At 31.4% G+C, this 26065-nt stretch overlaps 1 protein-coding gene across 4 annotated transcripts in view; it reads left to right on the top strand.

The window, feature by feature from the left end:
- LOC111621010 (low-density lipoprotein receptor-related protein 4-like) overlaps positions 1 to 19440 on the top strand; it is a 121620-nt gene extending 102180 nt beyond the window's left edge. For 2 of the 4 annotated variants that reach the window (XM_023363044.1, XM_023363047.1), the window contains 27 exons: positions 2408 to 2536; positions 2622 to 2750; positions 2824 to 2949; positions 3936 to 4323; positions 4393 to 4610; positions 5251 to 5427; positions 5527 to 5649; positions 5738 to 5946; positions 6497 to 6684; positions 8605 to 8806; positions 8872 to 9061; positions 9129 to 9257; positions 9326 to 9463; positions 9535 to 9793; positions 9863 to 10025; positions 10100 to 10322; positions 10418 to 10543; positions 10625 to 10802; positions 11133 to 11351; positions 11431 to 11674; positions 11751 to 11895; positions 11966 to 12079; positions 12147 to 12228; positions 12369 to 12427; positions 14324 to 14414; positions 18484 to 18613; positions 19130 to 19440. In XM_023363044.1, coding sequence (XP_023218812.1) covers positions 2408 to 2536; positions 2622 to 2750; positions 2824 to 2949; positions 3936 to 4323; positions 4393 to 4610; positions 5251 to 5427; positions 5527 to 5649; positions 5738 to 5946; positions 6497 to 6684; positions 8605 to 8806; positions 8872 to 9061; positions 9129 to 9257; positions 9326 to 9463; positions 9535 to 9793; positions 9863 to 10025; positions 10100 to 10322; positions 10418 to 10543; positions 10625 to 10802; positions 11133 to 11351; positions 11431 to 11674; positions 11751 to 11895; positions 11966 to 12079; positions 12147 to 12228; positions 12369 to 12427; positions 14324 to 14414; positions 18484 to 18613; positions 19130 to 19420 — 4670 coding nt within the window. In that variant the 3' untranslated portion in view covers positions 19421 to 19440. The remainder of the gene's footprint in view (positions 1 to 2407; positions 2537 to 2621; positions 2751 to 2823; positions 2950 to 3935; positions 4324 to 4392; positions 4611 to 5250; positions 5428 to 5526; positions 5650 to 5737; positions 5947 to 6496; positions 6685 to 8604; positions 8807 to 8871; positions 9062 to 9128; positions 9258 to 9325; positions 9464 to 9534; positions 9794 to 9862; positions 10026 to 10099; positions 10323 to 10417; positions 10544 to 10624; positions 10803 to 11132; positions 11352 to 11430; positions 11675 to 11750; positions 11896 to 11965; positions 12080 to 12146; positions 12229 to 12368; positions 12428 to 14323; positions 14415 to 18483; positions 18614 to 19129) is intronic. The other 2 variants (XM_023363046.1, XM_023363045.1) reach the window with 2 other exon arrangements.
- The last annotated feature ends 6625 nt before the right edge of the window (positions 19441 to 26065 follow it).

The raw sequence follows: 26065 nt of genomic DNA on the forward strand, positions 1-26065 counted from the left end.
TTTTATTACTAATAAAAAATCTTTTTATGTAAAAAATTTTTTTAAATATTTTCATAAATTTACTATCGAAAATAACGTAATTATTGTTTATTTTTAATTTTTTTAAAATTTATAATTAAGTAATAATCAGCAGCAATTAACAACATAATTACTCACAATTTTCAACAATTATTTTTCTTTTTAAATGTATTTTTTAAATTCATTTATTATGTTTTTATTTTAGTTTTTCCTGGTTAAAGTTACGTTATTTTATTTTATTTTATTTTGTGTGTATAAGTAAAATAATTAGATAAAAATATTTTGGTTATGTAACATTATATCTCTAGAATATTTATGAATAAATTTCCTGTCGGAGTTACACTCAGCTTATTCAGAATAATTTTTTTTAATTTAGATAACTGAGAACCTCCGTTTTACGACGTAATTATTTTCTGAAAAATCCGTCGTAAATTAAACTTTGATTTCATATTTGTTCAGTGTCATAAGCTGAGATTAGGTGTGGTATCAACTATATAAAATAAAAATTACAAATGACTTATAAAAATATATTTCATAATTATATGAAAATTAGCGGTCGTAAAGCGGGGGTCTACTGTAAGTGCTGTTAATACACGAATGTAAAAATTCTGAAAAAAAATAAGGAAAAAAAAGTTAAATTCTAAAAATAAAATGCGAAGAAATACATCTGACAGATGTTATTTCTCACATAATAAAACATCAATTTAATAAAAATAAAATTTTGTTTAACAGTAATTATTACAATATGGTTATTAAAGAATTTTCAATTTTATTTTAAATTTTTATACATGTTTACATATAAATTTATTGAATTATACAGTAGAATCTCTGTAACCTGACCGACGGGTGTCGGATTACTAGATTTTGTACACGTTTACAGTACATCAGTCTCTCTCTCTGTTGCATACTGTGACAGATTACTGAATGTGTCGGACTACAGAGTCTCTACTGTATATACGAACCATATAAAACCACATATGTACAGTATATAAAGAATCACTGTACTATTTCTTATATCTAACGTGTTATATACTGTAAATAAGCAATAGTACAGTGGGTACCTTAACGAGCTAGTGGCATACGAATGGTGTCACTACAACGAGCCATTACAGCATCAAAGATGTTTTTTTTATAAGTATAAACGAAAAGATTTAATACCTGCATTTTTTAAATAATAAAATACACAAATATAATAAAAACTATAGAAATAATTTGCATTTTTAAATGTGTTTTTTGAATTTTTATAGTACAGCCGCACATGTATACATCGAATAGAAATTTTTATACTTGTATAACTCTATAATATAAATACAGCAATAATAATCATAATATTAAGTTAATATACGTGTACTACAGAGACATGTGTCAATGAAGCTTAATATACATGCCATTCACACCATGGAGGATAGATTTCCGGGAAACAAAAATTACTTAAAATTTTCGCCACTAGTTGAAAAATGGCGCTGCATAAACGAAAATAAAAATGTTATTTTATACCGTGTGTTCAATATACGCGATATCTATGCCGGTTATGTGTCGGAAGCGTAGTATGACGTAATTAATTGTGGCACCAGGCATTTTGGTGTTCGGAAAATTGGAGGAGTTATATTGGTCTTCGGCTGAGACACACTGTTATGGCTCAGGCACGTTGTCTTTTATCGTAGTTTTCGTAACATTACATCACTGTACCTGTTCTTGAAGCGCTATATTTTTGCCTAGTGGTGAAAATTCGAATTAACTTCTTTCTCATAAATCTACTCCCCCACGATGTGAGTATATATATCAAGTTACATCGATATATATATCCATTAAAATCGGCACCAGTGGCTTTAAATAGGGTCAGTTTAATCGTAAACATATTGCAATTTATTTTAATAAATTTTCGAGATATTTTTAAAGAAAAGTTTAATTTCAATATTGCATATTAAATAACATACGATTAATACGTGAATTGATGTTACCTGTAAAATATATAATGCAGTCGAACCTCTGAACAACGGTAATTGACGAGAATATAAAAAATGTCCGTTGTTCGGAGGTTCGTTCGAACTGTATAATCTTTATTCTCTGTAGAAATACTTAAATAAAAAATAAAATTTTGTGGTTCCTCACTGTATACATCTCACCATCAAAATTACCAAATTATTGATTATATTAATTAATTTAAAATATACTGTAATGATTATTATTTTTATAACTTAATCCAAATTTAAATTCAGAAAAACAGCATGAATAAGTTTAAATTATTTAAATGATTATTTACTCAATATTCTTCTCCAGAAAACTTTAAGGAATTATATTATATTTATTATTAGAAACTAATACTTTAGTTATTCTTTAACGTGATCTCTTTTAGTCTGTATTTAATAAAATTGTTATTTTTCTACAGCAGAAGTTAAATCGTGTAAACCGAACCATTTTCGTTGTCAAGATGGAACTTGTATCGACGAAAATTTAGTTTGTGATGGAGAATTTCACTGTTCGGATGGTTACGACGAATATCCTAATGTCACGTGTCGTGAGTATTCTATACAATATTTTAATTTTAATTTTGTATAAATTTTTCAAGTATGAAAATTTAAATATATATATTTGTAAATTAGCCGATTTAGGTTCTGCTTGCGGCTCAGAAAATCTGATGTGTCAACAAATTTGTCAGAGTACTTCACTCGGAGATAGATGCTCTTGCAGAGAAGGATATAAATTATTATCGGATAGACGTTCCTGTACGGGTAAGTTCGTACAATAGTTTAATTTATAGAATAAATTTGAATATACCGCAGCTAATTAGATTTAAATTTTCAGATATCGATGAATGTCAAGAATACATGACGTGTAGTCACATATGCCATAATACGGTGCCAGGTTTTAAATGTGAATGTGCAGACGGTTATAAATTGAAATCTGATCAACAACATTGTAAAGCATCAGGTAAGCGATATATTAATTAAAGATGTGCAAGATGGACCAGAAGTTTCCGTAAACCCCAATCAATTCGGCTCTACTTACAACTGTAATTAATTTGAATTACTTCATGATTACACTTCGAGTGGATCCGTTCGTCTCGATAATGTTTCTAGAGTATCATTATATGTAGTGTTATGTGCTACGTAAATTCGAATTGATTTCGAGTGGGTATCAGTAAAGTACAGTATATTGGCTTTTCGATGTAATATACAATCATTCGTTTACTTTATTAGAAAATATGAAACTTTACTTCAAACTTAGTATTTCGTATAGTTACGTAGATCTTTAATTAAAAAAGTGTAGTTAAATTTGTACGTTTATGAATTAAAAATTTAAAAAAAAATACAGCAGAGTTGCTGAATATTTTTTAATTTGGAGAGCCATTTTGGAAAAATCTTAAAGACAAAAGAATTTAAAACTTATACAATAAAATTTTAGTCTTACCCAAGCCGAGATGTGACCCCTCTATCTCCTCGCTCCCTTAAGTTTCATACTCCAAAATTTAATAGCATCAATTTCCCTTACACATATTTTACCATGCCAAATTTCGTTTCGTAACCTTCACCCCATCCTGAGATGTTAAATTAAACAAAATAGACACCAATACACCAAGAAATTTTTTCCTGTTTTTTGAGATTTAAAAATTAAATTTCTCGTGTCGTCTAGTAAGATTACGAAGCAAAATTTCATAAATCACATAAATAAAAATGTTTTAAAGCAATTTTTGCGTTTCAGGGGTCTCAAAAGTTCAAAATTTACAAATACTCGCAGGCTCAAATTGACACGATTACGATACTTTCCCATGTTATAACAGCAGAGAAATTAATTTGAAACCTTATATTCTTCATCTTAAACAAAAAAAATATATGAAAGTTAATTGTATCTTAAAGTCTAAAAATCTCCTATTGATATATCTATTAAATTTTTCTAATTATTAAAACTAATTTTAGGTCCCGATCCATACATCTTCTTCGCCAACAGAGTGGACCTCAGACTCATGGATCTACGTAAATCAGAATACAAACCAATCGTCACCGGCCTCCAAAATGCAATAGCTCTGGACTACCATTACGAAAAGCAATTATTATTTTGGTCCGACATAACCAGCGATTCCATTCATTGTGCCTTTATTAACGGAAGCGGATTGAGATCCATAGTGTCCGTTGGACTAGTGAGTCCCGGTGGATTAGCAGTGGATTGGATAGGAGACAAAATCTTATGGACTGATTCTGGAATGTCTAGAATAGAAATAGCCAAATTGGACGGAACAATTCGTAAAGTTCTCTTCTGGAAAAATCTAGAGAAACCGAGAGCCATCGCTTGCAATCCTCAAGAAAGGTAAATTTATTTCCTTCCATTTAATATATTTTATTTTGTAAAATATGTATTATTCCTATCGCTTTGAAGCACGATATACTGGACAGATTGGGGAAGTAAACCGAGAATCGAAAGAGGTTTCCTGGATGGAAGCGGGCAAGAAATTATTATCGACACTTCAATTTTTTGGCCAAATGGTTTAACATTAGATTATGCTGGGAAAAGAATTTACTGGACGGATGCCAAGCATCATTTGATAGAGAGTGCAAATTTGGATGGAAAAAACAGAAAGATGATTATCCAGCAAGGTTTGTATTTAATTTTCATTTTTAATAATATAATTATTTAGCTAAATTCTAATCTTTTTTTACCATTTTAGCTCGTTGTTAATATAGATAAACGTTTAAAAAATATAATTTTGATAAATAAATATATAATAATTATAACTGATTTGTATTTTCTCAAACATTACCTAGAATCGTTTATTGTGCTTCAATTTTCAAATTTCAGACCTATACATTCTCATTGTCGTCAGTCTATCCGTCTGTCTTTCCTTAATCTCGAGAACGGTGTTAGATATATGAAAATCGATGACAGTAATAGAAAGCTTAAGGGTTGGAGGTCCCAATTAATTATATAGGAACTTCCAGTCTAGGCCAGAAGTTAAATTAAAATATGATTAAAAATTGCTGCCCGGCATTGTGACGACGTCACAATAAGTAATTGCTAGTTTCGGATATAAAATTAATATCGATTTCTCTCACATTATAAAGTATAAATATCTAATTTTCGTGCTTATTTTTTTTTAACTTTAAATCACAAATGATTACTTTTATTCTTAACAGTATTTTTGTAATATAGAAGGATGATTTATAAGCAAGTATTTTTGGTGAATTATATTTATATCATCTTGAAAATTGATTTATTAACATTACTTCCTACTTTCAGGTCTCCCTCATCCATTTGCTATAACAGTTTTCGAAGACACTTTATTCTGGACTGACTGGAAAACCAAGAGCATCCATTCTGCCAACAAATTAACAGGAAAAAATATGATCACCCTCCATCCCAAGCTTCACTTTCCAATGGATATAACGATTTATCATCCTCTAAGGCAGCCCAACAGTATTATTATTATTATTATTTTTGTTTTTGTAAATTTATTATAGATTAATATAAGATATTATATATAAAATTATGTATAATTATAAACTATTTTTCTAGTAAAAAATAATTGCGAGCCGGATAACAACTGCAGCCATTTATGTTTATCCAATAACTCTTCCTATCGGTGCGCTTGTCCTATTGGATTATCACTAAGCCACGACCTGAAAACCTGCGCGGAAAGTATGTTATATTATTAAATTATAATAAAATAACATCACTTATATGGTTTTTATAAGGTTTAAAATATAATTTAACCCGTTTTAAATAGGGTTAGAAGCGTTTCTTGTGTTCACTAGAAGGAGCGACATACGTATGATGTGTTTGGAATGTGACGAAAGTATCGACGTGGTGTTACCATTTCGTAATATAAGCAGTGCAGTCGGTCTAGATTGGGATAGTAACAGCGATATCGTTTATTGGTCTGACGTTACTGATAACACTATCAGCCGTGCTCAGTGGAATGGTAGCAATCAAGAGGTCAATTGCTTGACAAATTTCTAAGGCTTAAAAATAGTTTAAATTGAGTCTATAAAATTATTTATTTATTTTTAAAGAATATTTTTTAAATATATATTTAAAAACTTTTTATTCTTTTCGTATATAGTCGAATCTCCTTTATACGTTTCTCAATTATACGTTATATATTTACCGCACCGTTATAAAATTAAGGCCGTATCGAACAGTAATAAACATTATACCTGGCGCCCTCGATTTAACGTTAATTACGAAAAAATTAGACTCGTTGTACAGTGTTAATTTGTATCGCGCCGTACTTTCGTGACGATTATATTCACTTGTAAGTACGATTTTCTCATTTATATGATATTTTTCTTAGTTTTGTTGAAGAACGTATAAGCGGGGGTTCGACTGTAATATCGGGGGATCGTAATTAACGTACCCCTATTCAACGCTGTTTAGAGTGATATTTAAAAAAAAATAATGTCAGTTAACTGATTTATGAGCTTTGTAAATAAATAATAAATAGAAAAATTCTTTATTTTACATATTCTATTTACATTTTTTATAGATTATAATAAAGACAAATTTGGAAAGTCCAGCGGGTTTGGCTTTAGATTGGGTTACTTTAAAGTTGTATTGGACAGATTCTGGAACCGATAGAATAGAAGTATCCAATTTGGATGGATCCATGAGAACGATTTTGATTTGGAACAATTTAGATAAACCAAGAGATATTATTGTGGACCCACTCGGACGGTGAATTGTTTCTGTCGTCACTAATTAATTATTAACGTTTTCTAAAACCAGTAAAACCTGTCCAAAACGGAACCTGAATAAAGCGGAAAAGAAGAAAAATCATTCGCGACAGAGCTATTTTCTATGTTAAAAAGAAACCTGTTAAAAGCGGAAACTTGCCTAAGCGGAAAAATTATTCGGTACCGTTCGATTCCTGTTTACGCAGGTTTTACTGTACATTATTCAACATTATATGGAAATTAAAATTATTTCTGCTGTTAAAAATATCGTATTATTAACAATTAACTTAGTTTCAACTCTTTTAGAATAACACGAAACCATTGTTTAGTTTAATTTAGTATTAAACTTAATGTAAAATCTGTATAAACCGAAATCGTCCAGTACCGAATATTTTTCCTGTTTGTTGGGTTTTCGTTTTAAACAGATTTTTTTTTTAACATAGAAAATCGCTCCGTTTTAAAGAGTTTTTCCGTTTACACAGGTCTAGACGTTTTATTCAGCCTCCGTTTTGGAAAGGTTTTAATAATAATATAATAAATAAAAATTACTGAAAGCTAGAAAAATTTATTTCTGCTTTACCAGCTAATAGTTTTATTTTTAAGTCAGTTATGATGCAAGCAATACGTCAGGTGTACGTAGCAAAATGGTAGTTTCTTTCCTTTCTTTAAAAGAACGATTTCTGTAATTAAGCAAAGTGAAACTGGAGAATCACAGCGACAGTTGGCAAAGGAATTTAACTGTGGGAAAAAAATTTCATTATTGGAAATAATAGCTTAGATTTGTCTCAGTGAATGGGGAAGCAAACACAAATCTCACATCCTAAGGCAAAATACTTTATATGCAGTTTGTCAAATGGCATATTAATAGTTTCCGTATTCGAGACACTCGTATAGGTTCTTTTGCTATCACGATACGAGGAATCTAAATTGAGATACATATGCTGAAAAACGTATTATTCAACAATTTACGCTATGCATGACATAACATGTCTATTCTCTGATTTGCATGTGAAGACATATCTGTTGCTTTCTTGATGTACAATTGTCAAGATCAATGAATTCTATTTATTTGCTGCACCGCAGTTTTCATGTTGATTGTAGGCTGTAAAAAAAAATATTAAGTTTTATTTGGAAGACCACCTCTCCAGACGACCATTTTTGGTACAATTTTGCAAGAAAACGACATGTAATTTCAGTGGTGCGTTATAGATTCATGGGGCTTCAGGAAAATTTGAATTAGGAAGCTCCATGTACGGTGTTAACTTTAAACATTTTTGTTCCGGAAATTTTGAGGGAATCCCCCTGTATCCTCGTTCGTTTTTTTAAAGCGACCTTCGAGCTGTGCCAGTGCACTCTGTGCCTACACCAAATCGGCAATCTACGGTCCCCAAACATGGCCCAAATTTAAATTATTATATTCTTACTAGAGTACAGTCGACCCCCCTATAACACTGTTGATAATTCCGTTTTATATGAATTCCATGTTGTAAGAGTCACTTAGATTTTACAAATACATGAGCCGTTTACAGCCCGGCACACGTATTTGTAAAATCTAAGTGACTCGTACAACATGGAATTCATATAAAACGAAATTATCAACAGTGTTATAGGGGGACGACTGTAATGAGTTTATAAAAGATTGGTTTGTGGCCTCTGTTGGTGGGGCCTCAGGCAATTTCCTTTTTTGCCCGTAAAATAACGCGCTTGTGTGTGATTTCTATAAAAAGAACAGAAATTTCTGAATTTTACTTCAAACCACTTTGGCACAGAATAATGTACATTTCTGTACGATTGCAAGCGAACAAAAATTTTCCCTAAGAGAAATTTCACTAAGTTTTTTTGAAAAAAAACCCGAAACTTTTTAAAATAATTATTTGGCTTTTTATTGTTATTTTTCTTACTTTACGTAGTCTGTTTACAGCTATATGTATTGGACTGATTGGGGCCAAGGTCCGAAAATAGAGAGAGCAGGAATGGACGGTTCTGCAAGATTAATTCTCGTTGAAAACAATCTCACGTGGCCGAATGGATTAGCTATTGATTATGAAAATGAAAGGCTTTATTGGACAGATGCTGGAACGAAAACAATCGAGTATAGTAATTTAGATGGAAAGAACAGACAGGTATATATGGGTGCTCATTAAAATCTTAATTAAGATTTCATTTAAAATTTTTCTATTTATGATAGGTAATTATACAAGAAGACGAATCGCATCCTTTTGGCCTTACTTTGCACGATAATACAATTTATTGGACAGATTGGAAGAAGAAAAATATCCAAAGTGCGAATAAATTGACAGGTGGTGAAAGAAAAGTATTGATTGAAGGATTAAATAATTTAATGGACGTTCATGTTTTCCATCGAAATAGATTAACAGGTTACTTAATTTTTAAAAAAAATAAAAATATTTGAACAAAGATTTAATAAATCGCCAATTTTTACAGTGGAAAATCCTTGCAAGATAAACAATGGAGGATGTAGTCACTTATGCTTGCTCGCTCCAACTGAAAGAAGTTACGTCTGCGCTTGTCCAACCGGAATATTGCTAAATGATAAACAGACTTGTATGACAGGTAATATTACATATTTATATCTGAATCGTGACTATATTATTAGTAAGTAATTCACCTTTACTTTACAGGAATGCAAAATTTCCTGATTGTTGCGAGGAGGACAGACATTAGAATGATTTCGTTGGATGTGGACTATTGGGCTGATGTGATCCTTCCTGTGAAGAGTGTGGAGAATGCAATTGCAATCGATGTGGATAGGAAAGAATGTATTGTATAAATTATTTCAATCGGAGTTACATATTCGATAGTTTCACTTATGGTATACGTATTATTTTAGCCTGGATATATTGGTCCGATGGCATGCAAGACAAGATTGAAAGAGCCGATTCGTCAGGAAATAAGGTGGAGAAAATTGTTTCTTTGGGTTTGGATTCCGTTAATGGTCTAGCAATAGATTCTTCTGGAAGAAAATTATACTGGACCGATACCGGTAGGAGTAGAATAGAAGTTGCAGAGTTGGATGGCAGAAACCGAAAAGTACTCATTAAAGATAATCTCGATAGTCCAAGAGCAATTGTTCTTTCTTACGAAATGGGGTAAACGTCTAGGCATTGAATACTTATAAATTATATTTAAAAAATGTCTGATATTTGAAACATTTTCAGAGTTATGTATTGGACAAATTGGGGTAACAAGCCTACTATCGAAAGAGCGGATATGGATGGTTCTAACAGGATAATTATTGTTAGTGATAATCTAGGTTGGCCTAACGGCTTGACCATAGATGTATCAACTTCTTCTTTAATCTGGGCTGATGCGAGGAATCATGTATGTGTAGTAAAATTAGTAATCGCTGCAATTGTGAAAAATGCGCGTATAGGAAAAAATATCTTCATTTTCAGGTTATCGAGAAATCAGATTTTAATGGTAACAATCGTCAGATATTGATGAGAGATGTTCCTCATCCGTACGGTTTAACTGTGTTTGGGGAATTTATCTATTGGACCGATTGGGAAACCAGAGCTGTTCAGAGAGTAAATAAATTTACAGGAAAAGATATCTTTACAGTCTGTGATAATCTCGCCGGTTTAATGGATATTCATTCCATATCTATGAAGAATACCGGTAAGAATATAACTTATATATATCATTAGACAGGAATGTATGTATATTTTGTACGTTCTTAATGTTAAAGTTTCATTGTATAAAATTTTGTACAGAAGAAAATGTTTGCGGAAATAATAATGGAGGATGTAGCAATCTCTGTTTAAGAAATCCTAAAGGATATTCGTGCGCGTGTCCTACAGGATTACCTTTGCAAGAAAACGGTTACACCTGCGAAGAAGGTAAGAGAAAACAAAATTAATAAAATTTGAGTTTAATTTTTAATTATTATATAAAGGAAATTTGAATTTTTTCCCCTCCAGTCCCTTCCGCTTTCTTAATATTTGCAAGTAAATCGAATATATATCAGATCTCAATGGATACAGATGACAACAGCGATATATTTTTACCGATTACTGATGTATATAATATTGTAGCCATTGATTTTGATTATGAAGAAAGTTATATTTATTTCACTGACGTACGTCTAGATGTTATCAGGTTTGTACTCTATTGATTTCTTCATTCTGAATAATAAACTGAAATAAAATCAGTCGGTATTGACGTAATTTACAATCAAAGTATTATTTTTTTTATTTATAAAATCTACGGTAATTAATTATTGTTGCTATTTAGAAGGCCTAAACAAGTCATCCATAATGGCTGTTGGCAGATTTCTGTGTTAAATATACTGCGGTATTCTCATTGGAATGCAAGAAAAATTTAGATTTTTGTATTATTAAATTTAAAATATGTTTTAAAATGGAAAAATTTAAGTATTTGTTATATTTAAAGAAAAATCTTTAAAGAAACTAATGATAAATTTTGTAGGAGGTGCCATTTTAACGGAAGTAATATGGAGACATTGATCAGCCACGATCTGATAACAGCTGATGGACTGGCTGTCGATTGGGTAGCAAAAAATCTTTATTGGACAGATACAGGTAGAAACGTTATCGAAGTATCTAGAGTCGATGGAACATCAAGAAAAATTCTTATAGATTTGGATTTAGGAGAACCACGCGCAGTTACATTGTTTCCCGAAAAAGGGTAGATTTCTCCTTTACAATTTCAATTACGTACAGTTAATAAAAATCGTATTCATTTGTATTTTTACCTTAATTTATAGTTATATGTTTTGGACCGATTGGGGAAAATTACCGAAAATTGAGAGAGCTTTTATGGATGGCACCCAAAGAAGAGTGATTATAGCCACAGATTTGGGATGGCCCAACGGCCTTACTATAGATTACGAAATGGAGCAAATTTATTGGGTAGATGCACACTTGGATCGTATAGAAACTGCTGACCTGAATGGAAAAAATAGAATTCAGTTAATATACGACGTGACTCATCCTTTTGGATTAACACTGGTTGTTTTTACTTCGTATCGATTTGATTCTTTATTTTTATTTATTTTTTACTATATTCAGTATTATATTTTAACAGTATGGCCCCTTTATATATTGGACCGATTGGCAAAGTAAATCTATAGAGAGAGCAGAAAAAGAAAATGGCAAGAACAGGACTATAATATTGGATAACGTGATATATCCCACGGAAATAAAAATGGTTACTTCGAAAAGGCAGAGTGGTAAGTTAAAATATTACAGAAAATAATATTTACTATTAAAGTCTTAGCAAATTATTTTATTATTTTGAAGGTACAAACATGTGTCAGATACAAAATGGAGGATGCAGTCATTTGTGTCTTCATAGAGCAGATACATACGTTTGTTCTTGTCCAACATATCCAGATCCAAATCCCTGTTCTACAAGTATGTTCTTCTTTTAATTTCTTTTGAACGTGTTTAATCACAAGGCAATTTATTGAAAATTAAATAGTTCCTAGAGAAATAATTGTTGAGCAACCCGAAGATTATGAAGATACCAGGATTACAGTTTATCATACCAATACAACAGTTGGGTAAGTTTATTCGGTTAAATATATATATATATTCTCTTATAATTTTATATGTAAATTTAGTTGTAGAATCTTCATAAAATTTCATTAAAGTATTTACTATTTTAAATATAAATCTGAATGTTACATTAATTATTTCTTAGGTGTGCAGATTCCAGTCTTCAAAACGAAAGATGCCATTATATAGGATTTTCTTTTGGAGGTAAATATTTTCATTCATAAGCTTGGAGAAATACCAAAACACGCTTTCTTTCTTGAAAAAAAGACAATCGTTCTTATAGGGTGGCTCAAAAGGGGTCTTTCAAATACAGTTTTCTTCGTAGCGACTTAATATACAGGGTGCAGGTGCAGGGTGGTATAATTAAACAGGAAGTGTTTAGAGCTCTGTGTAAAAAGAACTAATGGACCAAATGCAACTACATTTGTTGTACATTTTCTTGACCGAGAGGATTTTTGATTGATGCAAGAAAATTTGTTGATAAACTTCTGGATTCACTCGAGACTAAACGCGGTTTGATGTTCAATACGTCATTCAAGTATAAAGACTATACTTTGAATGATGATGCCGGTCGCCAAGAATCGTCGATCATCATCAGAGCTATGAATTACATGAGAAATGATTTCTGCTAAACATGGTCTCAAATTCCTTCCTGTCGATTGAGATGTCTTGTAAGATTATACTCGATACAAAATTTTTCTCACTGTAGGATAGAGCATGTCCAATCGTAGTAATATTGCAAGCATACTACCTTGAGAATTCTCAATTTGCTGCTCTACTAAGGCGGTTGTAACTTCCTCCATTTTCATCAATTCCACCCATTTCTAGTTTCACTTTGAAATTTCCAGTTTCCTTGAAACTTGATAGTAAAGTTTAACCAAATATGCGCGGTCGTGTAATGGAAACACCACGACTTGCCACTAATTCACATTGAACACGCTATACAACTCTATAAACACTAAAGTTACTCACTCTACAACATCTGTAATATGCAAATCGCATCAACATTAGCGCCAAAAATCAGAAATTTTGGAATTAAATTTATTTGCAAAATCGAAATTCTATGGCCAGGAAAGCATGCAAACGAAATTTAGTTGTATTTGTCCATTAGGTCTTACTACACAGAATTCTAAAAAGTCCCTGTTTAATTATAACCAAACTGTTATATATGGTTTTTCATTTTAATGTTTGTCCATTTTGATTTATACCCAGCAGCACATGCCATATTTTCTAGTATTCAAGATTTGTCGAACTATCAACAAGCTTTTCGAATAAACAATTAACTCAATGAGAAGATTATGAACTAAAGAAAAAAATTTTTTCAAAATTTCAACTCTATCATTTCTATCTTTTATGAAATATTTAAGGAATTGAATTTACAGTTTTGTATTTGATCCCATTGAATTTACATTTCGTATATATATATTTTTATTTTATCGTAAAATTCATTAAACAGATTTATTCAATCAATGAATCTTTACCCAACAAATCGATGACAATATTTAAAATTTTATCTTTAGCTGTGAATATTTGAAAATTTTCCTAATAATGTATTGCAATGTTACTGCATTGTTTATTTATTTATTGATTTATTTGAAGATTTTGCATGCATTTTCAGGAAAATAAGATTTCTTAACTGTAAGTTATTAGTAGAAATTATAATAAATAAAACTCTTAATTTAAAACTATTAACTGACTTTTGGGCCACCCTATTTATATCGTACAACGACTGTTAATCTATCTGATCAATACAAATTGCTTTAAATTATATTCCAAACATATTAACTTCATTGTTAGTTAAGAATTACAGTAGTTAAATTACGAGATGTTTAGTAAATTCTTCTTCTTTTTTTAATTTTCGAATTATTAATTAAATTAACATTCCATTTTCGATCGATATTTAGTTATTTAATTAAGTTACTTCAAATCGTCTTCGGAATTTATCATAAATTTAAACTTTAATGAGAATTTATCGGATACTTGATACATCTTAAATATTTGTGAATTCTGATTGATATTTGCGGATGATTTTGTTTTAACATTTTATCTAATTAATTATAAATAGATATCTAATGTCTTTTAACGTAAATTTACTTACAGATCCTGCTTTACAGAGTGCCTATATTGCTCTCAGTGTTGTAGTCGTTGTGTTAGTTTTCACTTTAGCTGTTGCTATTGCAATATGGAAAAGGTTCGTATGTTAAATTATCTTCGTTTTTATGTGATGTACACAGAAATTTCCCTCTTTCACAGCTTAATACAGTATTTGTTAAAAAGCCAGCTTGGGTTGCAGTTTTCAAATTGCAAACCTATGCATTCTCACTGTCTTCCGTCCGTTTGTCCGTCTGTCCTTCGTTAATATCGAGAACGAAGTTAGATACAGGAAATCCCCGTATAACACGGCACTTCTATAGCACGGATTTACTCTAACACGGTTCGAGAATTGGTACCATCCCCCGTATAACACGGTACTTTTATAGCACGGATTCACTCTAACACGATTCGAGAATTGGTACCATCCCCCGTATAACACGGTACTTTTATAGCACGGATTTACTCTGACACGGTTCGAGAATTGGGTAAAACACTCGTACAACAGGAAATGTAATAAATTTTTACATACTTAAGTAATAATAGTTCACGAAAATAATAATTTTCGTGAACTTTTAGTATTTAAGTATGTAAATTTTCTCTTCTCGCCTTCTGTCGATACACGTGGTCCTTCTCGAAACTTGTTTCAATGTTGCCAGATCGCGACGCTTCTGCTTCTGATGTTGCCGAATGTTTTTCTTTTATTCCATACTTGCTTTATTCTTCATAAGTGCTTAGCACCATATAAGGAAATTTATAAAGACCTTTTAACTAGAAGCAAGCAATCTAAAATTACATACATTTTGCAAAAGGTAAAGCATGGATCTGAAGATAATGCAGAAAAATGCTCAGAGGATAAGGATAACTTGCCAAAAAGAAAACGCTCTCGGTTAATTAATAGTGTTTTTAGTGATGACGAAGAAAACATTGTTTAATTTATATTAATATGTATCACTTAAAAAAATTTTAATGAAGATATTTATCTTAATTATGAAAATATACTAGCATGTTTTTTAATTTTTGGAACCTAACCCTCCTTTTCGTATTAGTTCTTTGTTTCGTATAACACGGATTCGCATAACACGGCAATTTTTTGGAACGTAACTACCGTGTTATACGGGGGTTACCTGTATATGAAAATCAATACCGGATATGGATGGCTTTAGATTAATTATATATAGATTTCCAGTTTGGACCGGAAGTTGCGTGATTTTTTAAAATTAAAATATGACAAAAATTGTAGCTTTGGCATTGTGATGTCACAATAATATACATTCGATTTTTCCTGTAAACACAATCTTAACTACATAATACATAGAATCATGCAGAGATGACCAATAAAAATGAAGTACAGTCGAAACGGTAGCCATTTTTTTTTCTTTTCTTTAAGGAACGTTGAACAAAGATGCTTACAAAACAACCTCCAAACAACGGTCACTCCCTATAACAGCCACGTTATACGTTCTTTATCAGTGGCCGTCGTTCAGAAGTTTAACTTCGATAGAAAATTCAATACAAGTCGTAAAGCGGGGGACTATTGTTTTACTTTTCTATTTTAAACTAGAAATTTAATTTACAAGTTTACAAGTTTATTATCAACCAAAATATATTGTATATAGCTTATTATTTCTTCTCCGTGTAGTAATTTATATAATTAATATGTCATATTTTAAGTAATTTTAATTTATAATTGATCGAATGAACGTCAGGTTTCAAGAAAGTCATCAAAAGAGAATCAATAGAAGTAAATGATGAAATTTTCATTCAAAAAAAAAAAGAAGAAAAATCAAACGGGCGGCCATGTTTATACGTCCTTTAATAATAAAATAATATCATCATCATTACATTTTAATGTACAGAAGATGGTGTGATGACATTCCTTTCAACTTTATGTAACAAAAAGATAACACTCAAACCACATTGGCCATACTTTAAAATATGTATTTCAATCAAAGTGACTGTATCGATTTTGATCTTGAAAACAGAGGAGACACGATAAATTATTTATAACATATATAAAGAAATTTATTTTCAGTTTCTTTATTATTCTTTCATGTATAAATAATTTATCAATTTAATATTCTGGTATCATTTATATTACAGTGGCAAATTTTTTTAAATTTAAAGAAAATTTAATTCGATTAACAGAATTTTTATAAGAAAATTAAACCTCAATTTATTTAAATTAGTAAAGATTTTCGTTTAATATTAATTTAACTCTCTCTTCACTTACAAATAATTATATTAAAAAATTACTCAGTAAATTCCCGCTTTACGACGGCTCGTTTATACGACCGTATAAAGTTTTATAATCAAATAAAATGCTGTATTTCTTTTCTTATTTATCTCTGTGTTGTATTTTATAGTTTAAACCCATTCACAGACCTTAAGCTCGTTTTAAAACACGATTTAAGAGCAGGTAGAACGGCTCGCTTTACGACGGTGTTCTAAAAATCAATTGCAGTGTACGCTAGTCTACTGTATATTTGTATACATACAAGTTTATTGTTATTTATAAAATCTAAAACTGAAACACTTAAAATATAAAATACCTATTGGGGTTTTTGGAAAAGTAATTATTAACCTAACCGTCGTAAAGCGAGTCATATATTTCATAAGTGTAGGGTCATAAATCGAGGTCATATTTGGATATTAAATTTTAATTTTATCAAACAGAGAGACGATCAACAAAAATTACGACACTTAAATAACAGAAATCTTTTTTTTTTTCCGATTGCAATACAATAGATAGATTCTTTATTCCACCAATGAAAGAGCACCATTTATTATTATTATTATTTTAGATTACTTTGTCGTTGATACTGCAATTTTTGGATGTTAATGTGTTACAAAGCTTTTTATAGAAAATTAATCAATAAAGAAAAAGTAACCAGACATTTTTACGATAAACAAGCTTAAGGAAAAAGATATTAATGATTTCAATTGTCCCAAGAGATCACTTTAAGTTGTTCTTGGGTTCGCGCTTGTCACTCCATGGGTTTTATTCACGTTAGTGACACTTAAATAAGGATCAGTTTTTCATAGAAAGACCTTCTGGAAGGCATCACCCTTCATGTGTCACATTGTCGTAAATAAATAAACCTAGAAAGGTGCAACATGTAAAAGATGCAAGTTATAAATTAAAGCTACGTGAACACACTTCCTATAAGATTAATGATTTATTTATATAAAAAATAACGTTGGTTATGAGCAATTTTTAATAAAAATTTCATATATTTTTTTCCTCCTCTACTCTAAGTATTATTACAAAAAAATCTTATTAAGCATTTTCTACTTCATTTCCTTTCTTAGATAGAATTTTATTTAATTTTCTTGAAGCTTCCAAAACATTCCACACGTTTATGTTTATTGAAAAAGTTATATTTGACAAGAGTTTATTGGGAAATTTTTTTTATAAAAATTACTCTTCATTTCCAGATTCTTCCCATCAATATAATTCTTCGTTCCATAACTTTTGCAATGTCTGCTCACATGGATGATAGAATTCATTAATTTTCACCCAAAATGAATGTTAGAACGATGGAAATTCTTCAATGTAGACTAGACTACATCTAAATCACTATCAAAGTAGAAAATATTTTCTAATTGATGGCATAGCAGCATAAACGATTAATCAATATAATTAAATACTATTAATGCTGAATCAGTATTAACTGAAGTAATATAAATGAAATAACGAGAGACAAATTGCTCAATAATAACCAATTTAACGGCATCAATGTCTCATTTTATGATATTATCGTGAAGATTTGTTTTCAATGTCACGATAATATCATTGTTATTGATTTTATTATGTATATAAATTAGGAATGAATTGATACAAGTGAAATATATCACACTTTTTTAAGTAATAGAAATTAAATTATATGAAAAACAATCAAAAAGTATATCAATTTTCTAATTATTATGCTCTAATTCTTTATTGGATCATCATTTTTGGGGTGCTCTTTCATAATGGAAATCAACTGGAGGTTTTGGAAAGAAAATATATTGGGAATATCCCATAGAATAATTATTTTGGGGGAGACTTTTCTAGTTTAATCGTATTCCAATTAATTATTTCATATTAAAATTATATTTAATTGTAATATAATAGATATTTTACAGAAAAATACTTGATTAAAAAATTTAAAATTAAAAATTGACAGAAGACGACGAGTACAAGAGACGGATCCAACTATAACATTTACAAATCCAACGTACAGTAATACGTGTCCTGGAATGGTATTAGAGAAAAAATCTTATGACTGGGATTCACAGAATCATTACAGTAGAAGAGTAAGTAAATTAGGGATGCTTTCTCTCTATTAATTTTATTAATGATTTTTTTCTGTATTACAAAATAATAAAACTAAGAATTATGTAGTAGTCTATTTGTGTTTAGCAGGGATGTTTACGTCAATTTATGCCAATGTGGAATAAATTTACGTGAATTTGTCTCCATTCTTTCATTTTTTAAACAGGTAAAACTTACAGAAAATAGTACATGTGCTAGAATATGTGATGACAGTCACGCTATATCGAATGCCATACCATTCAGAAAACAAAGTTTTTGCATATAACACTACAATTGTTATCTCGAACGTTTTTTTTTTATGTGTATATGTTATATAACAATTATTCCATATAATAATGTAAGTATTTTAATACATTACACCGTTATATAACATATATCACATGTACAGTACACACACAATACCTAATAATCTTCCTCTGTATTTATAATTTTAAGCATACTTTGTATATTTTAAGACATATTTATTAGATAATAATAAACATTTTCTTTGTCTACAGCAACCATTAATGAGCTTATCTCCCAAAGAGAAGTTAAAAAATGCAGAAGTGACTGTTCTAGTACCTAAGAAGTTTGATATAGACGTAAACGAATTATCGATACCACCCCCACCCCCACAGAGAATAGACAGTCAACAGAATTACAGCTATCCTCAAGTAACGATACTTTCAGTGCCATGCTCGACTCCATTAAAATCCATCCTAAAATCACCAGAAACGAGACGAAGCACAGGAAGATCACCGACTCATCATTCTCATGTTGTTTATCAAACTGTTGAGACAGACATATAATCTCATTTTCAAATTAACAATGTACAAAAATATAGTTAATCATATTAAATTTATATATAAATATATATATATTTTTAANAATAAAACAGCTTAAAAGAAATAATAAATTAACAATACTTCGAGTGAAAATAAATTTGTAATATATTAAAAATTGGTTTTTAAACTAAAATGAGTATAACATATTTTGAAATGTTGTTTACAAAATATCAAAGTCCAACGCCAAAGAAATTGAAATTTATCCTTTACAAAAATCACAAATTAATTTTTAATCTGTGCTTAAAACTTGATTAAGAATGCAACACACAGAACAACAGAATAAGAAATGTAAGCATTTCTCCTCCCCAGAAATGGCATTCATTTTCAGAAATGTTTTCATTTTGTAAGTTTTTCATATGACTTACCATTTCAATGTAGAGTATATATAATAAAGAATTAATAAAAATTAAATATATAATTATATTCTTATATAACAAGTGATTAATTATTATGTTTTGCAAATCTGAATAGAGAAAAAAGTTTATTTTGTTGACTCCATCCTGCTCCATAGATTAATTCTATTAAAGGATCGGTTACGGTGTTACGTTAAGAGAGGCCTTATACAAGTAACTACTTGTGAGGCCTCTTTTATACCCTCGACTGTGGGCAGTAGTGCGTTATCCTGCGGGCAATTGCCTGGAGTTTCTATTAATACTTTAGAAACTATTTTATTATACATCAAGAACATAATTCTAATTCGCGAATCTTTTATAATGATTTTATCTTTCAAATACACGATAAAATAAGGTTATTTTTCTAGAAAAATTTGTTATTAATCTAGTTTTTAATATGGCATCACTTGTTAATATGAATGAAAATTCTAGATCATTATAGTTCTAGAAATAATTTATTTTGAATTGTCTACATTGCAATAGGATCACACTTAGACATTTATCAATAAAGATTAAAATCTGAGTAATCATTCAAAATTCGCGAGTCTTTTATCTGTTTTTTAAGAAACAGATTTTACTGGATCATCCGAGAATCGTCAGCTTTTAAAGACAATTTTTCAGGGAAAGAGAGAAAGTGATCTAAGATGGAAGGATAAATCAAAGATAAGTTATGTTTCAGCTGGTGTTTCCTCCGTCAATTTATCTTCTGAATTCATTTCTTGAGAAAAATATAGATTATCTCGTCTATCCATTGTTTGAAACATTGACGAATGGAGTGGTGAAAAAGAAGACAATGAAACACGTGGGCGATCTGCCAAGGTGTACCATTTCAAAGTACTGTACTTTTATTGAGAAACTGATCACTATTTAAGTGTTATACAAATACTTAGTAACTCGAGTAATTTCACGTGGTCAGGGGTGAAACCACGACCAGTGCTCAGTATTTATCCACTCTGCTATTTGTCAGATGAAGAAGAATGAAAGCAGATTCATTAACATCTGCAACATTCTAAGAAGAGAATGCCACGGGAATAGAAATTAATTCTGCTATTTACGATTTCGTAACAGCAGAATTAACGGTATTAACGAATTTTCATGTAATGTGATTCTTTAATAATTGAATTAAAATCATCTACAGTATTTAAAAGTTCGGGGTTCCTTCTGTATGTATGGATATTTGTGTGCGTTTGAGGGCACGATTTTGTTCGCCCTCTTTGAAGTTTAATAACTCCTGTGCTTTTTATCGAAAATTTCTGAAATTTTGCAGGGAGGTTTGTTTATTAGGGGAATCAATGCTGTTAAATTTTGGTGATTAAAGGTTGAGGTTGTGGGGAGATAATAGGGGGTCGTGTGTATCTCCAGTAGGTTCGGACTTAATGACGATTTTACTCGTTTTAATCATTTACGATATTTTATAAAACCCATCTCTACCGTCAAAATTAAGCTCTTTGACATTTTATAATAGTTAAAAATATAAAATGTTTTAAATAAAATATGATAAAAGATAGCACCACCAAATGCTGCCTAGAAAGTTAATGCTCTTTGCACCATCAACTCGTTGCTGACTTCTATTTAAGCAACAATTTGAATTATTGAAATATAATATTTTAAAAAATCTATCTATTGCAGACCCATGTTCCCAGGGAAATTTGTGGCAGGAAAAAAAATATGTTACGACAATGGACGCAAAAAAATGGAGTTGCATTTGGGCTAAGCCTATGGACATTAATTGGAAGAATTTGCTTGAATGTGAGGATTAATTCAAGTCACTCGTTACATGGCTGCCTGCTTACATGGTTATGCGCTTGTAAAAACAAAGTGTCGATCTCGTTTACCGTAAACAGAGCTTTAAAAGAAACCGAAAAATAAAATCTGGTTTTAAATTACCCATTAAATTATTTCGAAAAAAATTTCGAAATAATTTAATTAATGGGTGAAATTTTGTGTCGGCTCCAATTAAACTATTGCGCTTTTCACAAATCCCTCTTCAGCGCCATCGTTTACAGGGCAAAAGTTTTAATTTCATGCCTGAACAATGTCTGTAAATTAGCGCGCAGTGCTTAAAAGTCTTCACTCATGCGTGGACTTCAAATTTATTTCTATTAATTAACGTATTACATCAAGTTTATAATTATAAGCGCTATCCTATGACGACACATACTTAAATTAAAGCGGTGTGGCTCAAAGGCAAAAGACATAAAAATCGAAAACCAAGTTGAGCACGTGTCATCGTACCTAATTGGTATCCTTTATCGATACCGCCCAATATCTAGCGTGAAAAACGTTTTGTAATTAGTACAGAACATTTCAGGCAAAATATTAAACATATTTAAAAGTATCCACAGTAAAACAGTTTTAGAAGCAAGCAACTGTGCAGAGATTCTATCAGAGTTAAACTAGTCAGCGAAAGCATTAGTGATTTCATCACAACATTCAGTACAATGGTACCTCGGAACTCGAATTTAGTTCGTTTTTAGAGAGCATTCGAGTTTCGAAGCACTTTTTCCCATAAGGATTAATGTACAGGGAATTAAACCGTTTCCAAACCCCAAAAATGCCCATTTTAATCCTAAAAATAATGATTTAAGCTAAGATAACACAATTAAATGTTCTAATTAATGCATAAAACAATGAATAATCATAATAATAAATTAAAAACAATGAAAAAATTAAATAATGCAATAAAATGCAGGATATGAACTGAGAGTGGCTAAGCTCGTGTGATGGCCCGGACGGAAATCAATTTTGTGGATCCAAATGTTGGCAGTCAAACGCGATAATAAAAATCTCAGCTTTCAAAAAGGAATAAAGTAAAATTTAAAGGTCTCGATTGAACAAATAAAGTTTTTATATAAAATTTAAAACAAAAGATGAATTGTGTGGAAAACACCAAAGTCGAGGGAAACGTAGTTAGAGAGGAATCGTATTTAGTCGCGGAATTCACCTCTCCCGCGCCCTCCGAAAGGTTTCGAATTGTCACCAGGTGACGCGGGAGGCCAACAAAAGGTGGAATCGGGGGTGAAATCTCGACCGTCCCGACAATCGCACGCAGTCGGCAAACGTGTATAAACTGATTTAGAAAAGTAATGGAGTTTCGTTATTTGTAGAACAAAAAGAAGCAAGTGGCCCAAAATAAAAATTTACCCAATCTGGCAACATGTCACATCACACGGGTACCCGTACAGATATCATACCCCATACATTCATGGCTGGATGACCGAGGTAGACTACCGCTCTGGAGACACGGGTTCGAATCCGGACGGGCCGATAAATCCCCAGAAATTTTTCGGGGGCTGGTCCGACCACATATGTCGGGTTTCGTCCCTCACCACCCGGCCGCCCCATTGTGGGCCTGGCCGAACCCATAATGGGCTTGCTAAAAAAGAGACCCTCTTAAGAGAGGTCGGAAAGAGTAAAAAAAAAGGCCATACAGTAAGGTCGTCATTGATTGTGTTTGACTTCCAAGTTCGATTTTTGGGACAAAATCTCCTCGAAGAAATTGTTAAGGTTCCAAATTGTTTGACTTATGGGGCGTTCGAGTTTCCAAGGTGCCACGGTATTTATTAAGATGAATAATGTAGTCACCTATTGTACGTATATAAGCCTATTCTAAATTGGGACTAAGATAATAAAAATAGAAAATATAAGTTAAGATAACTAATCAGAGTGTTTAACACTAGCACATTTATAAAATACAGATTTCTTCAAGTGTTTTCTTGTGATAAGGATTAGAATGTATGTAAAAATAAATTTAATTCCAAATATAAACTATTCCACCGTGCTCTGATGCTGGTCTTTCTATCTTTTCCATTAAAAGTCTTAAATACAATCTTCGGAGTATTTTCATTTAATAATTTAAGCACTCCCGGTTCCCTGTGTTCGGCTCACAATTAATTCGAAATTTTTCTGCTTTGTTCTTAAAGTGGAATTTTCGTGTTAGACATTACACTTTTTAAAGCAGATTTTCAGCTTTAAAATTCTATTCACTAAAATGTCTGTTTTGCTCGCTATACTACTTGAAGTCATCTGTAATTCATGAAACTGGTGACTATATTTAACTCGATACAAATGGTTAGTCCAATTTCGGGACTAACCATGTAAGCTGGCAGTACGACGACTAGAACAGATGGTGGACCTCCCTACATTTGAAAATAGCATAATACTGTATACCAGATGTGTTGACGACATTTAAATTTTTCGGAATCGCCAACTCCCACTCCAGGAATTCCTAACGACTATCAATAATAATTTACATCCGCTCTGAACAAAAAAAGTGCCTTTCAAGTATACTTCTTGGCTATCCTAATCTATACACAATGAATCTCTCGCTATCGATGACTACAGGAAAATACGTACTACCCTTATTCCCACCGCCAACGTCCCGTGCTTACAAGATAACATCGTTCAGAGCACTTATAAAAAAGAGCAAATACTCATTGTTCTGACAAGCATTCTAGGTATGAACAGTTCCAACGTATTAAGCGCATTGCCACTGCCCTAGGCTACTTGACAAATCAAAGGCCTTATCTGGAGATATATTACACCATCAAAAGGGTGTCATGTGACACATCATTTAGAGTCAGAATTTCAAAAGGAATTGATTATTGAAAGATTTATTGACCTACCTCGAACGGTTACAGAGTTATTAATATGTTTCCTTTGTTGTTATAGGTTGAAGAACAGACAACATAATGCCCTCAACACAGGAAGAACACATCGAAATTGTTCTGATGTCAGGGAAGAGAATTTCCACAGAATTTTAATCAATGTCATCCACGTAACAGTTACCAACCTACTCCAAAAATTCAAGGAGACGGGATCGGTCCATGATAAGAAACGTCCCCTGCCATAAGGACGATTTCGGTGCGTTCTTCGTGTTAAGGGCATTGTGTTGTCTGTTCTTCAACCTATAACAACAAATAAAACACATTAATAACTCTGTAACTGTTCGAGGTAGATCAATAAATCTTCCAGCAATCAAATCCTTGTGAAATTCTGACCTTAAATGATGTATCACATGACCCCCTTCCCATTTAAAATTTCAGAGTTGCGTTCAATATGGCTGCCATCTTCATGGAGGAAGTGTTTGTAACATACATCAATCTGTTTCCTCCTTGGTCTAATGTCTTCCTGATATGAGCAAATTAACTTTGGGTACATTCTATATTCTGTAGCAGAGGTATTAAGTGACTTTCTTTACTACCCTGTACATTCATTTAATAGTTTGCAAAATATTTTTACAAGCGGGTACTGGATACTTATGAAAATTTAAAGGGTACACAGATGGCAATACTTTTGTAAACACTGGTTTATAGAAAGACAAACACTAGGTAGCTATATGAAAAATAAATTTCGAGCCTACAGACACAGAAGATAGGAGCCCACTACACACAATTTTAAAGCTTCCTAAAATAATAATGTCTGATTGTACCTATAAAATAATTTATAAATTATGATATACAGTTGCAACAGCAAAATTACTTTATCCCAAATTCGGAGTTCTCGAGATCCGGAGCCCTGGACCATGGGCCTCACGTGCCTAGTGGACGACTTGGAATTGCATATAACATTAAATATTAAGCCCGGCGTTGCTCGGGCAAAAGTAACGATAGCAAAGATTAAAATTATTACGTTATAGTCAACCTTACCCATTTTCACAGAATGCAAGCATTGGGTCCCCCTGTTTCCAGACTAATTAGAAAATTTTTAGATGGGTCTAAAAATATGTTCGATTTCCCGCAAAACGAAAAAACTGCATCTGTGTCTTGCACTTCGCTTTCTCTTAACAATTCCATTGTTGACACTTCCATTGTTGATGGAAGTGTTAAACCTTAATTCTGTCCCTCTCCCCCGTGGGAGGAATTTCGAAAAATCCCTTCTTAGTGTGCGTTCTCGTGATGTACCCTAACTGTGTAGAGCAAATTTCAACTTTCAATTCCTAACAGTTTGGACTCTGCGCTTATTATTATCAACCCATCTCGATTAACATATATAACCGCTAAAGTTCGAAAGTCGTTGATGTGTACATTACCTAGGTAATCTGCAAATTACCTACTAGGCACTCGGTAAAGTGAAAATAAGATCTTTGCTGGAACAACAGCAACGTTTCTATACGCTTAAATTAACATAATGTTCTTTATTTCATTTTCGATATCTAAAGAATCAAGTTAATACAATCAAACAATCAGCAAATTAGTTGATAGAATCAATCATCAAC

Source organism: Centruroides sculpturatus, unplaced genomic scaffold (assembly GCF_000671375.1).
Source record: "Centruroides sculpturatus isolate CEXI.00-Female unplaced genomic scaffold, Cexi_2.0 scaffold245, whole genome shotgun sequence".
NCBI classification, from domain to species: Eukaryota; Metazoa; Arthropoda; class Arachnida; order Scorpiones; family Buthidae; genus Centruroides; species Centruroides sculpturatus.